Source organism: Poecile atricapillus, chromosome 1 (genome assembly GCF_030490865.1).
Source record: "Poecile atricapillus isolate bPoeAtr1 chromosome 1, bPoeAtr1.hap1, whole genome shotgun sequence".
In the NCBI taxonomy this organism is placed as follows: Eukaryota; Metazoa; Chordata; class Aves; order Passeriformes; family Paridae; genus Poecile; species Poecile atricapillus.
The window spans coordinates 38,920,951-38,936,557 of record NC_081249.1 but is presented as its reverse complement, the minus strand read 5'-3'; the positions used below and the strand labels follow the sequence as shown (position 1 = coordinate 38,936,557).

Genomic DNA, 15,607 nt, shown 5'->3' with positions numbered 1-15,607 from the left:
TCACTCTTGTTCTTCAGAGCAAATATAAACTCCACTTGTTAGTTGAAGGGAATTTTCAAACTTGACAAAATATGATAACAAACCTTACATAGCTTTTATGATTCTGTGTATTTGACAATTTTCTTGGGGTTTATCTTTTAGGGGGGAAAAATGTGTTGGTAAACAGGAAGCGAAAACTTTTTCACAGTTGTATAATTTCCAGAATAAAACTATTCAAATATTTTTCCATTCTTATTGCACATAGTAACACAAGTAATAGTTGTGGTTACACTGAAAAAAAAAATTAACTATAATAATAGTTCATAATGTATTAATGTATTTTTTAATATTTGACTTGAACAAAGATTTTATTATGTATTTTCTGCAATTGCACAGGCTGAGATTTGTGTTCGAATATGGTGTAATTAAGAAGGAAATCCTATTATGAGTTAGAAATAGTCAATATTTTTAGACTTCCTCCTGGGGGAAAAATGCCACTAATCCTTTGAGTTGAATTCATACAATTTTTTTAATTATTTCTGTGTGCTTTGCCTTTTAAAGTAACAAACAACTTTTTAGCTGTTACTAAAAATGTTGATTGATACAGATTGGGCTGAGTTAGCAGAATAGCCCCAGAAGTGCTCTGCCTGCATATCACTTCCCCAGCACCCTGGGATGGCAGAGACAGTTGGGGCAGTGTGTTTTGGATAAGTGGGAGTGCAATGACCAGTGCTGATTGCTGTCAGGGGGACATCAGTGCCCTTTAGTCAGAGGTCAGAAGATGTGGGATGTGCTATGTTCAGATTCATTCGTTAGAGGAGTGTGGCAAAAAAAGTTTAGTAATGATTTGTCAAATACTATTAATTGCTGCTAATTATATTTGCAGTTCTGTAGCTCTGGTTTCAAAGTTAATTTGGAAAGAAGAGAAAACTTGCACTAATTATTTTACATGGTAATGGACAATGCCAAGGAATTGCAATTGTTGCTCATCCAATTCCTCTTGATTTGTTTTCTTGTTGGATGCTGGCTGCCAGATTGCCAACAAGTCAGAGAGAAAAAAAAAATCTGGGAAGGGAATGATAATAACATGGACTAAGTTTGAAAAACAAACAAACAAAATTCCCAGTATCTTCATAAATAGTGAATGCATACTTAATTCACTGTTCAGTGATTTTGCAGAAGCATAAACAAGATGCATGTTTGCAATTATTTTGCAGAAGGCTACAAGAAAGGATAACTCTCTTTCCTATGACACTAACTCGCATTGTCCCTTTTCACTTAAAACGTTCAACAGGGACTTAAGCTGCAGTATGGTGGAAATTGTGAGTGATGTTTACTGGTGTCTTCCCAAAGATGAGGAAGGAGATATCAGTAAAATACAACTCTCACTTCACTTTTAACCAAATCTAAGCTCCTATTTGCTTAGGGCTGTCATTGTTTTTTTTCCCACTTCAGCTTCAAGAGCCTTAAAAATGTTACGCATCAGAGCACCTGTGTTCTAAATATAATGGTCTTAAAAATGTAATTGAGGGATTTTCACTTTTGTAGGCAAATCAGCAGGGTTGATATTGATCCGTCTTTTTAGGGAGCCACAGTGCACCAGAAGGTGATACTGTAGAGGGCCCCGTAAACCCTCGGAGCCTTCTGTCTAATTTGGCAGAAAAACACAGAATGTCGGACAACAAAAGAACGATCCGATTCCGTAAGAAATCTTCATCCCTCCCACCTCCTTTTCACAAGATAAAAAAAAGAGACTTAATTTTTTCAGCTGCACACAATGATTTGGTGCTCACTCTTGCATTGAAACAGTTGCTGTCAAAACAGGCAGGAAACAGTTTTCTTTTAATTGCTGAAATCATTCGGAAGTGCTTCATGCACGGCTTCTATACAGCAGATGCTGTGCATTAATTGGCCTGTGTAGGGCTGACCCAGGGTTCCTTGCAGCGGGCCCAATTTTAGGCAGAGGGTTTAAATAGCTTATTTCTTATTTTGTATAACCTGGCGTACATTATGAGCGCGCCTGCACGTGGGGTATTTCATGGTCTGCAGTTTCTAATGTCATGTGGGTTTCAAAACCTGTGCTTCTCTGGTAATGTACTAGCAGCAGGTAAGCTCTAAATACCATCCATCAGGAGCTAATTTTTTATCCAGATACTCCAATGACTGATGAACCTGTCTTTTGTATGAATGTTCAGCACAGGAGAAAGCCATATGCCCCTGGCACTGGTTCCTATGCATTCTTTACAGTTTGTAGGGAGGAGATTAAGGAAGAAAACAAATTACATTTACATATCTTTCATTTATTTAGCAGTTAGCACTTTCTAAAATAGCTCTGGTTTTTTTTTGCTTTTCGTTTTTTTTTTAAACAGTGAAAGGAGATTTAGGTCTTTTAAAGCGATCTGACTACCACTACTCGTTTTCTTTATCAGGAATATTACTGCACACTCTTAATAGGGAACCTTGTTTTGCTACTCCCCGTCTGTTCAAAACAGACCTTAGCCCATTAGAAGGTCCTCCCTTGTGTGGGAAGACCACAGCTGTTACTGTAAATCTCATCCAGTAACTGTATCACCCCCATTTTGTGGCTCTGAAGGATGAAATTGAGAAATGGAATACTGTGCAGTCATCCTTTACGTCTCCAATTTTAGGCCTTTGCACATCATTTTCATGCTTTTATTCCAAATCAAACAACATTAGTGAGCAACACCACTCTGTGCTAAATGTCTGGTGTCTAAGCAGCACCTATGATCTTTGTTTTTGGGGGGTTTAGGATTGGGAGGCAAGTTGGGGTTTTGTTGATAAGGGGTTTTTAGATATATTTTTTTTATTATTATTAGTCACTCTTTTTTCTCCATTCTCCCCCACCAAATCTTTCCCAGTCCCCAGAGTTTGTCAGAAGAGGAAATCCAGATGGTAGTGAGGTGCCTAAGATGGAGGATGCTCTGTTACGCCTCCACAGAGGAAGTGGGAGCTCAGCACAGCTTACAAACACAACTTTAAAAAGGCTTCTGTTTCTTTAAATCCTTCTGAATAAAGTGGATCTAACTTCTTGTGAAGGATATTGGGGGCTTTAATCAGAAATAAGAAGTGGTTTAAATCATTAGCACAACAAAGCAAACTATAAGCTTGAAGATAAAAGTCTCAGGGGAAAGAGTCCTCTGAAAATAAATGGGACTTGATAGATTTCCATATCATTTATAACTTCCCTTAATTACACTTGGAAGACTTGCCAGTAAAACTGGAAAATTGGCAGCCTATATCCATTATAGTAATTTTGCCGACCATGGCAAGCAGCTGGCTTTACTGGATTTTATTTCCCATCACTCACAATTAATCATCAGCTGGAGATGTCTGAAACTCCTCAAAACGTAGCAATACTGTGTGACATTCAGGCCTCCTTAAAATGCTGAAATCTGCTGAGTAAATGGGCCGAGTTCCCCTTCCAGCGAACTCATTTTGGTGCGAGGCAGGCTGCCGGTTAATGAGTGCCACTTCGATAATCGGATGCGAATGTGAACCCTGACCTCATGTCAAAGGAGAGGACGCAGCAAGCTGGATAAAAGATCGGTGATTCAGATCTGCAAACTTTACACCAATTAGACAGAGAGCGGGGAAATACATCAGCGCCCATTGGGTTTATCAGAAAGACTTGTGGGGCTTGTGACCATTTTGTAAGCCTAACATGGGAGACGTCCTGTCACAATCATTAAGTCTTTATCTGATGACGCACAAAAGTCTGCAGAAAGTGTACCATATTCACAAAGATCCCGTGGTAGCAATGCCCTCGGGTGTGCGCCGTCTTTTCGTGCTTCTGAGCTTTAAAGAGCCCTATCTCTGAGTGGGGATAGTCTTTGTGGTCCTCACGTAGGTGCAATGAGAGCAGGTCGGCGTTGCTGCTTCTCACATTCTGCTTCCACCCCGTGGCGTGAGTTGCTTGGTTGGGAAATGACCGGAGACAGTTCCCTGTCCTCTCTGTAACCTTTTGGCCAGCAGAGAGAACAACCACCGTGCAGTCCCTGAGTTACTCAAACCGCACCATTGACTGTTCCCAAATTCACATGACAATTGTTAGCAGCATCGAGATGTTAAGTACCCTCCTCCTCGAGAGTATTTTTTTTTTTTCCCTTTCTCTTTTCTGTTTCTTTTTCCTTTTCACTCTGTGGAGAACAAAACTGAACAGCTACTTTGAACTGCACCGTGCGGAAATAAACTGCTAAAATACAGACTGCAGGTCTAGCAGTTAATCACTCGTTTATTTTGATGTACTGAGCAACGTAAAGGTCGATTTGTCTTAGTGTAACCCTGTGAAAAAGATACCTGAGATTAATTTATTTTAAGAAAAGGAGCCCTTTTACTTTACTTGGCTCAAATACATGAGCTTTTTTGTTTGATTTTAGTTGCCTGTTTTGACAGATTTGGGTCATCACTGAGACCTCTCTAAATGGAAATGTAAAGATGGTGGTTTTCACTGGTTTAGCATCCACTGAAAGCAATAAATTATATGATGAAAAATGGTCCAGATAAATCCTTAAATAAGTTAGACAGCAAGAACTTGTACACATCTCCGTGGTTTTCATTTGGAGGCTAAATAACAGGCAAAAGGATATGTGCAATTATAGAGTGAAAGAAATTGGACAATGCCCAAAAGACTGAAAAAGAGGAAAGAGAGATACAAGTGCCTCATTTTAGGATTTGTCGCTTTTCAACACAATGAGTGGAGCTGTAAAGGTTTAACATAAGAACAGTAATTAAACTTCTGTGCTTAAGTGACACTTGCACCAATTTTCAACAAATTGCACATCATCAGAAGTACTGACATGGCATTTTCACACGTGGTACCTGCTGAAAGCGTCTCCTTCCTTTCAAATTAGTAAGACTAGATGTTAACTGGATACTTGGACTATAAATTTTGTGGGTTGAGGGGGTTATTTCCTTCCCAGACACTGTGTCCTTTGTCATCAACTCAGCAGGCATTATATAAAATACAAAAACTTTATTTTTGAGAAAGAGGGGAAACTGAGAAGAAATTCAGATTAAGGGATATTTCCATCCCACAAACACTAACACTTCCTGCCATTTTAGCACCATACTTTAGATCTACTGGGACAATTCTGTACTTTTCCCATAGATGTGTTTCCAGAACTCTGTTTAGTTAATTGCTGACCGGTTCATTTGCACACCATCCTCCTGATGAAGCCCTGTTACAGTTAAATGTAACTGCTCAAGGAGAGTTTCTTGTGGCCTTGTAATTAGGCCACTGAATTCAGATCTGTTGTCCTTAGCATCTCAGTCTTCAGCAACCTCTAGAGGCCTGTGCTTTTAGCTCTCTGATAGCTGAGCTTAACCAGAGGGTGGCAAAGTTGTTTCTGAAATGCATATTTTAATAATAGCATTATTTAAAAAAAACCCTCTTCCAACAAACTTTCTTGCCTGATTTTTTTTCCTTCTCTTTGAATCCAAAATTGATATTCATTGCTTCCTCATAATCTCAGAAATGTTTGGAAAGTTCAGAGCAGATGGAAGAAAAGTAATGAGGTAGGGAAAAGGAGTGGAGAAGAAGAAAGGAAAGGAAGAGTGAGCTGCTGGGACTAGGCTATGGGCAGAGCAGCAGGTGTGGAAGGAAGGAGACAAAAGACAGGGAAAGGGAATAGAGGGGACATAACTGGGGACAAAGAACAAGTCTTTGATACTATTCACCAAATTGGACACCTGCTAACGACTTAAGTGCTTGCCTGAAGCTTAGGATGAAATTTCTGCAGCATAAGTGTTGGGTTTTGGTTATTCTCTGTATCCAGTCAATACAGCATATTCCCAGAGTAAATATTTTCTATTTACCCTCCAAAATCCTCTCATACTGTTGTTGCCAATCTGTCGGAGAAAGGGTGTGTAAACATCTTTTAATGTAATGGTTTTTGCTTTGTTTTGCTCAGAATCCATAGGCAGATATCAGTGCTTTTCAGTCAGTTAAGTGAAAAAAATAGCTTTACTTAAATTTTTGGAATGTTCTTCATGCAATGTACATTTGATCTCTGACTTCACATCTGTCTGTTAGTATATTCCTCCAAAGTGGTACACACTTGTCCTTAAATATGTATTATTAGTTTTACATATAATTAGAGAAATATATCTATGTGTATATATGTGTGTATATAAACAAACATTTTGTTGGCACTGGCACATTTAACAGTGCATAAACCAGATTTCTGCAGGCTTCAGATTACCCTGTTTAATGAAACTTGGACGTCAGAGTGAAAGCATCCCAAACTTGCTGGGGTAATGAGGGAATAGCAGACTCCACCTGCAAAAGAGCCCAGTGAAAAGACTTGAAGTGGGCACTTGGAACCAGGCATCCCATAGGAGGGTACAGGTCCTAAATCCTGGCATGTAGGTCCTGGCACCCTTCCTCTCTGGCATGCATCGTCTTTGTGGAATGACCAGCTGATGGCTGGGTTCCACTGGGTAAATTCCAAATCCCGTTTTGCCTCTCGTGTTTAGGCAGCCTCCACAACCACTGCCAAGCCCTGAGTGGCAGTTTCCTCTGTGCAAGGTGGTCCAAGACATTGGAGGGAGGACCTGTCTGGGAGGCACAGGGAGCCCAGCAGAGTAGCCCAGTGGCTTCGTGGTGACCTTGAGCTTGCCCATGCCTATTAGGAGGACACAAACAAACAAGAAGAGGAAACCTCAGTGTTGCCTTTTAAGAGCTCTGAGCTATGGTGAAAGTAATGCATTTGTCTCCATGGTGCCTCCCCTGTGGATGAGAGCTGGTGGCTCCTCACTGATGTGCTCCTTTCTGTCAGTCCAAAGTCATCAGCCCCCATCAAAGGCTGCCATGTGCAGAGGTGTGACATTCTCCTCAGCATCAGCCCACTGGGTATTTAGTGCTGGACCTTCCAGCCCAAGCTCCCCCAAACAGCTGCCAAGGAACCTTTGGCTTCTGAATCAGTATGAGTGTCTGTGGGCCCTTTGCCAGGGAAGCAAAGCAGAAGTTCCCCGGCCAAAAATACACAAATTAAATTTTGCTCTGCATTTAATTGATGTGGAAGTGTGGTGGTGTGAACTGTAGAATGTGGATGGATGGGATGGAAGTGAAGTCTTTCAAGTTTGCTTGGGGTGATAGTTTTAAGCAGGTGATTTTTTTTTTCCCCCCCTATTTTGCTGCCAGTTTTGTGATTGTCATTTCTGTTGTGACTGTGTAACTGGCTGACTTGACTTGTGTCGTGGAAGTCTTTATAGCATTTAATGAAATAATCCTTTTATTTTCCATAAGAATCATCACACTTAGAGCATTTCAAATCCTCTGTCCTCATTTTGTACTGCTTGAATTTCACCAGGTTTCAGAAGGTCAAGAGATTTGTGTAATTGAAGCAATGAAAATGCAGAACAGTATGATTGCTGCTAAAACAGGCAAGGTAAGCCACCTTAGGTCACTTAAAACCATATGCAACTTGTCAAACAGGATAGAATTTAAAAAGGAAAAAAGGAGGATTCTGGTTGTTAAGGAATTAAGTCTGATTGTTGTAAGTCTTTCAAAGTGAGGTGTCTTTAATTTTGTAACATTTGCATCTGCTGTGAATGCTGTTAAGTAGTTCCCAGCCTTAGACAGCACAGCAGGAAATAGTTTTACTGGCTTCAGAAATTCATGTAACTCTCTTTCTCCTAAGTGATTTGTTTTCTGTGATGTTACAATGCCAGATTGAATTGAAAGGTGTTGCAGACCATTTCTCCAAATTTCATCTTTCCAGAGAGCAACTGAAGAAGAGAGCTCTCTTTGGCAGTTAATTATTTAATAGCAAATAATTTGACATTTAAAAAACCCACCCAGAACAAGGCATAGAAAGTGCTTTTGCAGGAGAGAGAAAACAGCAGTTTTTTATTATTGTAACTGTTAAATATCAAGCCTAGATCTGCACATTTGTTAAGCTTTGCAAGGCTGTGCATTAGGCTGTCCTGCTTCTGAGGAATCAACGTTGCAGCCCTGGAGCTGGGACTTGGCTACAGTGTAGGATGTGCCAAAACCAGCACTCTGGGCAGGGAACTGGTTCAGCTTATGTGACAAGGGCATGCCCTAAACCCCAGTTGGTCTGAGGACTGTCAGACCTCAAGTTGGGACTTCAGAGCATCCCTGTGTCAGATTATAATTCATAGCCTGAAACCATCACCTAGACATGGGGCCCAGATCCATCCTTTCCAATAGGAGAGCATAGTCTGGATCTGGATTATATATTCTCCTCTGTTGCGTATTTCCTAACCTGCCCTAGCCCACCTCTGCCTGGGCCCCAGCCCCTCTGCTCTCTCTGAGGCACAAACGCCAGGGCAGGAGCCCTCACCCTCATGGAGGCAGCAGGGAGCCTGAGCCTGCGGGCAGGGACGGGGTTTGCCACTGGCAAGGTTCGCGGAGACCTCAGGATGGCTCTCAATGCCAAGGACTGTTTGTGTGTTTACAAGAAAGGCTTTTTTGGCACAGCTCTAAAATTGTCACCGAGGCTGGGTCCCAGGACTTGCCTCTTCCAGTGCACCCAGTGCAAAATTGGGTCTCAAGAGAAAAAACGACTGAGAGGACTATGTTCCTTTTGCTTTTGCTCTAACATTACCACTTCATTATTCTATTTCATGCATTAATTTCTATATAATTTATTTTCTCACTTGATTAATATTTCCAAGCCTTTAGTTTTTAATCTGCTGTTATTTAACCCCTTATTGCCGCTCTTTGCATCCACTGGTTTTAAGTCATATTTGTAATTAAAATGCCATTCCCTCTCCCACCTACCCCATCTATTTTTCACTTTATCCTTCCCTTTCCCACGAAGGTGTTCTGCAATCCATGGGTCTGTCATTACAATCCTGCTTGTACTTCTCCTAACAATAAATATTTCCCACTTTCTCAGTACAGATGCCACAAAACTTGTGTTTGGTCCATTAATCCTCCAAGGTAGGATGTAAAAGGTGCACAGGCCATTCAGGGGACCTCATGTGTGCATTGCAATGTCCCCTTGGCGTGCCCATTTTAATAGCAAGCACATTATTTGACCTTTAGAATGTTAAGAATTCGAATAAGTACAAAAGTTTTGGGCTGTGTAGAAATGAAGCTGCTAAACAGAATTCAGCCTGTTCTGCAGTGCAAAGTCATGGCTCTGAGTGCTAAAATAACTTGGCCTCTCCACAGGAATGGGATGTTTGGCACAGGCTGTTAGTCCATGTTTTGGTGCTTTGAAACTGTGTTTTGAAACTCAGTTCATTTGTCTTCAGCTGGAAGACATTCCCATTTTCATTCCTGACTTGAATTCCTTTTCAGTATCAAACCCCATCTTCCTGTTTGTAACTGTGAGAAAAGTGGCTTGTTTTTATCTACTTCAAGTTTACTCCAGCTGCAGGTGGTTTAAAAATGAGAGAAAGCTGGAGAGGAACTGGTGAGCCTCCTGTCTTCTACAGGACAGCTGTGCCTGGGTCAGGACAAGGAGCCGGCCCCGCTGCACGGCAGAAATCGCTGGGGAGTTTGAAACACCGGTTAGCTCTGATGTTTGCTGAACCTTGGCTTTGTAGGAAAAGAAAATCAAGGGGTAGAATGTTTTTCACACCGCTTTCATCTCCTAGAAGATTGAGGCTCAGAGATTGGTACACTGCCCAGCTACTCATTTAGAAATAAAGCCCTTGTTTGTACGTATCACGCTGTCTTTGCCCGTGCTCAGCATCATTTCTGGAGCAGTGCTGTGAGTGTGCCTGTACTACAGAGGCAGAGATCTGCTTACAGCTCACGTGGCTTTAGACTGTCAAACATGGATGTGGGCAATAGCGTGTCCATCACAGCCTGGTACTTGGGGTATGCTGTGCATTTCCTTCAGGAGCCCAGCATAGTGTTTGGATGATTAAAATGAGCTATCTGCTGAACAAGGATTTGGGCATGTCAGTGTGAGCTCTGAATTAATACTGGAAGCAAACTATACAGCTTCAAATATGTTCTATTGCTTCACGTGCTGAAAGGGAATTCAGACATGTTGCAGCCTTTTATAGAGGAAATGAGGGACTAGTGTAAGATGTTAGTGTTTTAAAACTCAGGAATCTGCATGGGAGTATGTAATTCATCTACAGATACAGTTGCACTTATTTGACAGTGGTAGCCCATTGTCAAATTCAGTTATGTTAAAGGAACCCAATTCAGATTTGAATCATCTATCCCAGCTCTCTGGTGATTGAGAGAAACCCACTTCAATGGCTGCAGTTCCAAGATTCTGCTATGTTTGAAAACTGTAATTAAAGAAATGGTGGAATATTTCATTGCAACGTCCCAGTATGAGTATTGAGGAATCAGCCTGTCCTCTGTGTAAAACAAATAAACAGCAGTGCAACCAGCTGAAAAAAGGTGCTTTTCAATTTTAAGAAGTGGCATCTCCATCTGACGTTCAGGTCCTCAAGCATCTCTGTTGCAAGCAAACCAGCTGATGGTAGGTGCCTGAATACCCTGATGGGGTTGGACACCATTTGTCAAGCACTGGTACACAGAGCTCAGCTGGGCTCTGAGCACTGGAGGTCAAGTGCCCAACTGCTCTGGAGGCCCTTGCAGCACAGGTGGCTCTGTGTCCCTGCAGTGTCCTCAGGCTGCCCAGTGGCCGTCACCCCGTGTGTGCAGACGCAACGCTCTGTGCAATACAAGCCACGTCAGCCAAGCCATTTATTTCACCAGGCTATCGAGGAAGGGTTTAAATTCTGCTCTTTCTGTACCCTAGGTGAAAGCTGTGCACTGCAAAGCTGGTGACACTGTTGGAGAAGAAGATCTGCTGGTGGAACTGGAATGAAAGCTTGCTTCCACACTGTTGAATTAACTAAGCCTTTATTATTTTTATCTGTAAAGTAACATTAAGACAATTCAGCACAGAAAACGGACAGTACTACACATGAGATTTTATACAGGCATATTTACTGTATCAGTGGTTAAGACAGCAAACACAGATGTTCAATCTTGGCAACAGATCCCAGATTTTTACTTCCAGAAATACTTGTACATAACCTTTGTAATGCTTTGATTTTTCAGGATCAAATAAAATCAATAAAATACCATTTCTGCTTTGAAACAGGAAAAGCCTCTTTTTAAAAAAAAAAAAAAGAAAACATAACAAAAGCCAAAAATCTGATTTGTCTTCTCCACAGCAATGTCCCTGGTTTGAGGCCCCAGCCAGGCTGTACAGAATGGCTGGCAAGAATGAAAAACTAACCAGTGAGCAAACGGAGCAGTTCTCCTTTACTCTGTATAAGTGCTGCACAAGTACCACCAATGGCTTAAATTCTGATCAGATTTATTTCAAATTAGGATATGCTTTTATTTAATTATTATTTATTAACAAATAATAAATTATTATACAATTATTTATTATGTATTATAAATACTTATATATTATTGTATTCTAATGCTTTGTATAGATTAGTTTTAAATTACAGATTTGAGGCTATATTTTGCTAGTGCAGATATTTCTCATGTGTTTTTGTTTAAAGTTCTAAGGGAATTGTCTTCTTTTTTTTGAACTCCATACTCAATTTCCCCAGCCTTATCTTCTTGATACTGATTACTGCATGTCTTTACAGAAAGATCTGGCACTGTTTTCAGAGCTCTTTAGCTGCCCCAAGGTACTGCTAAGAGCAAATAGCAGGACTTCTCCTGAATGCTTACAGGAAAGGGAGACAAAGGGACCTTGACCACTGCCCCGGAGTGGAGCGGGCGTGCTCTCATTTTCTTGCCTAGGGTGTGCAGAGTCCTGCTGCTTCCCAGAGAGAAACCCTGTGGCCAGAGGTTCCTGGGCTCTTCACTGGAAGGTGAAGGATGAAAACAGTCAATTACAGGGCGGGTAACTCATGTTAAACCAGGAAAGTTTGATTCTGCTTGAAATTTATGACTGAAGAGGCATTCTTCGTGTTCTTGAGACCCTGCTAATTAACTACATCACATGCCCAAGGGGAAGAATGTAGTCCAGGGATCTGCTTAGGGAATTAGTTTATAAAACTCATCAAGGTGAGTAAGGAGAGTGTTTGGATAGTACCTGCCTTCCAGGAAAATTAATGCTTTTGCAGTTGGAAAAACTGAGGCAGAGACCTTGCAGATCTCCTTACTGCCATCTTACCCGTTCCCAAGGGAGCACAGTTCAGTCTCTGCGGGTTGTCCTAAACAGATAAGTATTGTAAAGAGACACACGTATTCTACTATCAAGTTACTTGTTTTGCTTATTGCAGCAACATAAAAGCTTTTCTAAATGAGATGCTGCAGTGCCTACTACTGCTGAAGTTTAGGCTGATTCCCTACCCTGGATCTCCTCTGGCCATCACAGGGCTACTGGCAGTAGTAAAGAAGCAAAAGTACAGTATTGTTTTTAATTGTATTCTTGCTGCATTTGATGGCTCACTGCATGGCATACAATGCCTGCTCCCATCCCTTTGGCAGCTTTGGCTACTGTACAATCTATCTGTACCAAACACTGCAGCTGAAGGAAAATATAAGGCACAGGAGTGTAACAACAGAAAGCCACAATTTTCCCAGATTGTACAGAAACCGGCACAGTTGGTTGGGTCAGGGGCACAACAGTCTTCTTTATGTATTTTTTCCCCAATTTAAATGTTGCAATAATCACAATACAGGTCCTTTGGATATTTTTATAATGTATATAATTTATTTTCCCCCATTAGGAAACTCAGTTTGCATATGGTTGCAAGACATGCATTAAAATGCTTGGCAAAAAGTCACCTTGACAGTAAGTGCTCACAACAGCTCCAGCGTACATTTGCTTTTCCTGGTCCCCAACAGCCCCCACATCCCCCAAAACAGACACACACACACAGACACACAGGCCCCCAAATCCTACAGTCACACAGTGAATGGAAGTGGAACCCCAAGTGCTTAGAATGTAAAATCAAAAATACAATTTTAAATGTAACTCTCTTATATTTTCTCAGTGTTTCTTGACAGTGCCTTTTAAAACTAAACATGGTTTAAAAATACACCTTTCCAGTTCAGAAAAAAACCCACTGCAATGCAGAGTAAGAATGACCTTTACATTTTCTCCAGCAATTTCCTATTTGTCTAGAAGCACCAAGTTATCTGATCAGCTTTTCCTGTTTACATGCAGTAGCCTACTAAACCCATTACAAGTCAATATTCAATAGGAGTTGTGCTTTACTTTGCAAACATTTAAATCAGTTTCAGATATTAGTGCAAGAAAATTTGTCAATTCAGGGAAAAAGAAAAATTAATCTGTTCCTCTGCCTTTCATTGACTTCCATTATTATGCACCAAGGCAAAGGGGGAAGTTGAGGGAATAATTAGACCCCAGACCTGGTGTGCACATACAGTTATTTTATACCTGGTGCAAACCCAGTTACCTGCAGCAGGCCGGGGGGTTCAGGAAGACACTGACTGCCTGGGGAGGAGTCTGCAGCTCTGGGCCTACGGGACTTCAACACTAGCGCCAAGGCTCCTGGGTTGGGAGGGTTACAAGAGCTCCTGCATTTTAATAACAAGGTATTACAGCTTTCCTGGAAAGGTTACCGAGCAACACCTGCTTAGCACTATGTCTTCGGCCAGGCTGCGTCACCTCCCGTTTCTATTCCCGGCTTTCCCGTAGGACGTAGGAGAGGCCGTGCTTCCCCGAGGAGTCGTAACTGTCATAGTAGGGGAGCCCGACCCACTCGGGCGGGTACGTGGCCGTGCTGTACACGAAGCACTCCAGGACGCCGTCGGCTGCTGCCCGCGCCTCTCCCGTGCCGCCCTTCCCTTCCCACTCCACCACTTGGATTCTCATCAGGGTGCGCTGGTACATGTCTGGGCAGCATTCAAACTCATCCAGGAACTGCAGCATCTGCTCGTCGACAGAGTAAATCTCCCCAGCAATGTGGTGGCCTGTCCCCGGGATGTTCAGCATGTAAGGAATATTGTATTTCCCTGCAATCACCAGCGGGTACTTCTCCACTGTGCGGCCCCTTCCTTGGAATTTTGCTAGGCCTTTGGCCGTGTTGATCATGTGCTTGTAATTGGGCTGACCCTTCTTGAGCGTGCCATAGACAAAGACACGGGCCATCGTACTTGCAAAAGCCGCTGAAAGACAAAGAAGTACATTACCCATGGGGCCACTGCCCTGCCAAGGCACCTCCAACACAAAAAGTTGTTTGGGCACGTGCAAAAGTGGTCTCTTAGTCCTATACCACATTTAAGTATCATGCTCAATTCAAGTATCTTGAAACTTTTCAGACAACTGCATCAATGAAAAACAGAGACTAGAAAAAAGTCAGCCTTTTGCAGTTCTTTGCTGTAACCAAATTAACATTCTCTAAGGAATCCCAAGCATCAGCCAACATATCCCTGACCCCCAGGAAAAGCTCTAAATCTTTCTTAATTTTTCTCTCTCTCACTATTATGGGAGCAAGTGTGTGGTGTCGTGCTCAGTGACTCCCAAAAGCAAGTGTAACCTGGTGTGGATTCATCTCATGGATGTGCTGGTGGATTTGCAATAATGCCAGTGCTGAGGTCCTGCCTGCTGAGTGACAGATAAATGCTGAACAGCAAGCTGTGGGGCCAGGGGAGAAACTGGAAGACTGCTGGCAGAGAGACCAGGTAAGGCCATGTTCCTCCTCTCTTCCCCAGACAGACACCCCAAAGTGTTAAATCACCTCAAGTAGCTGGTCTGCACATGTGTGAGCTCCCTCTTGAAAACAGACCCTAAATGACCATTTGTTTTATCTGTGAGCATGAAACACTCAAAATTGGTTAAAATGGGATAAAATACTGGCTTTACTGAAATGTAATGGGGGAGAAGGTACCTTCATAGTTCCTGTATTATTTTTTCACACTGTGCCATTTGTCCTCCATCATTTCTGTAGGGGTAGAAGCAGTTCTTGCGCTGTGATGTTTTCCCACATTTTACCTGTGGTCACTGACTGGGCAGAGCCTGTCTCATCCACAGTCATCTGGCTGGGACAGACACCCAATATCAGAGAAGCCCATGTAGTTCCTCTCAGAAAGGGTGTCATTAAATAATGTATTTCAAGTTCAAGAAATATTTAAAACCAGACTAGAAGTAGAAATTTAATCTATTTTCTGCAATTTACCCTTATTTTAGTAAACTGTTAGGTTAGGTCAGTTATCCAAAAGGGTGTGTTGCTGGCCGAGAACGGTGTCATTTAAAAATCCTCAGTAGCCAAGCAATTTCCCCTTTGGTGAAGCAAACAGTTTTTCTCTGTATCAAAATACAGCTTTCCAAGCAAAAACAGTGTGTGCCTTCATTTACTGGCAAACTGCTTTCACTTAGGGGAATAAGAACACACTGATTTTTTCCCTCTATTTTATCAGATATACTTCAGAGTAATTTATCCTTCATGACATAAACGAGGTTTTTTCTTGGATGCAGCTCATTCCCTCACAATAAAAAGAGCATTAATATTCAGTCGGCCCGAGTCTCTTTTATAAGAAAAATCATTACCTTTCAGATTGTGTTTTGAATAACAAACACGGATCCTTCAGGAAGAAACTTGTCCCAGTGGGGATTGAGAAAGGATCAGAGTTAAGCATTGAAACATGCAATTAATTCCCATTAGGGGATTAGGGCACTCGTGTTCACTTTGAATCAGAAAAATGAATTGTGAATTAAATTGTTCA

The 15,607-nt window shown here is 41.8% G+C and overlaps 2 protein-coding genes across 4 annotated transcripts in view; one reads left to right on the top strand and one right to left on the bottom strand.

Annotated features, from left to right (window-relative positions):
• The window catches only part of PCCA (propionyl-CoA carboxylase subunit alpha), a 274,262-nt gene extending 263,217 nt beyond the window's left edge, over positions 1 to 11,045 (top strand). Inside the window, exons 23-24 of the mRNA XM_058833148.1 lie at positions 7,311 to 7,388; positions 10,701 to 11,045. Of these exons, the coding sequence (XP_058689131.1) occupies positions 7,311 to 7,388; positions 10,701 to 10,769 (147 nt within the window). The 3' untranslated portion in view covers positions 10,770 to 11,045. The remainder of the gene's footprint in view (positions 1 to 7,310; positions 7,389 to 10,700) is intronic.
• A 25-nt stretch (positions 11,046 to 11,070) lies between these two features.
• GGACT (gamma-glutamylamine cyclotransferase) overlaps positions 11,071 to 15,607 on the bottom strand; it is a 28,270-nt gene continuing 23,733 nt past the window's right edge. For all 3 annotated transcript variants that reach the window (XM_058833156.1, XM_058833172.1, XM_058833163.1), the window contains one exon: positions 11,071 to 14,050. In XM_058833156.1, coding sequence (XP_058689139.1) covers positions 13,560 to 14,033 — 474 coding nt within the window. In that variant the 5' untranslated portion in view covers positions 14,034 to 14,050 and the 3' untranslated portion in view covers positions 11,071 to 13,559. The remainder of the gene's footprint in view (positions 14,051 to 15,607) is intronic.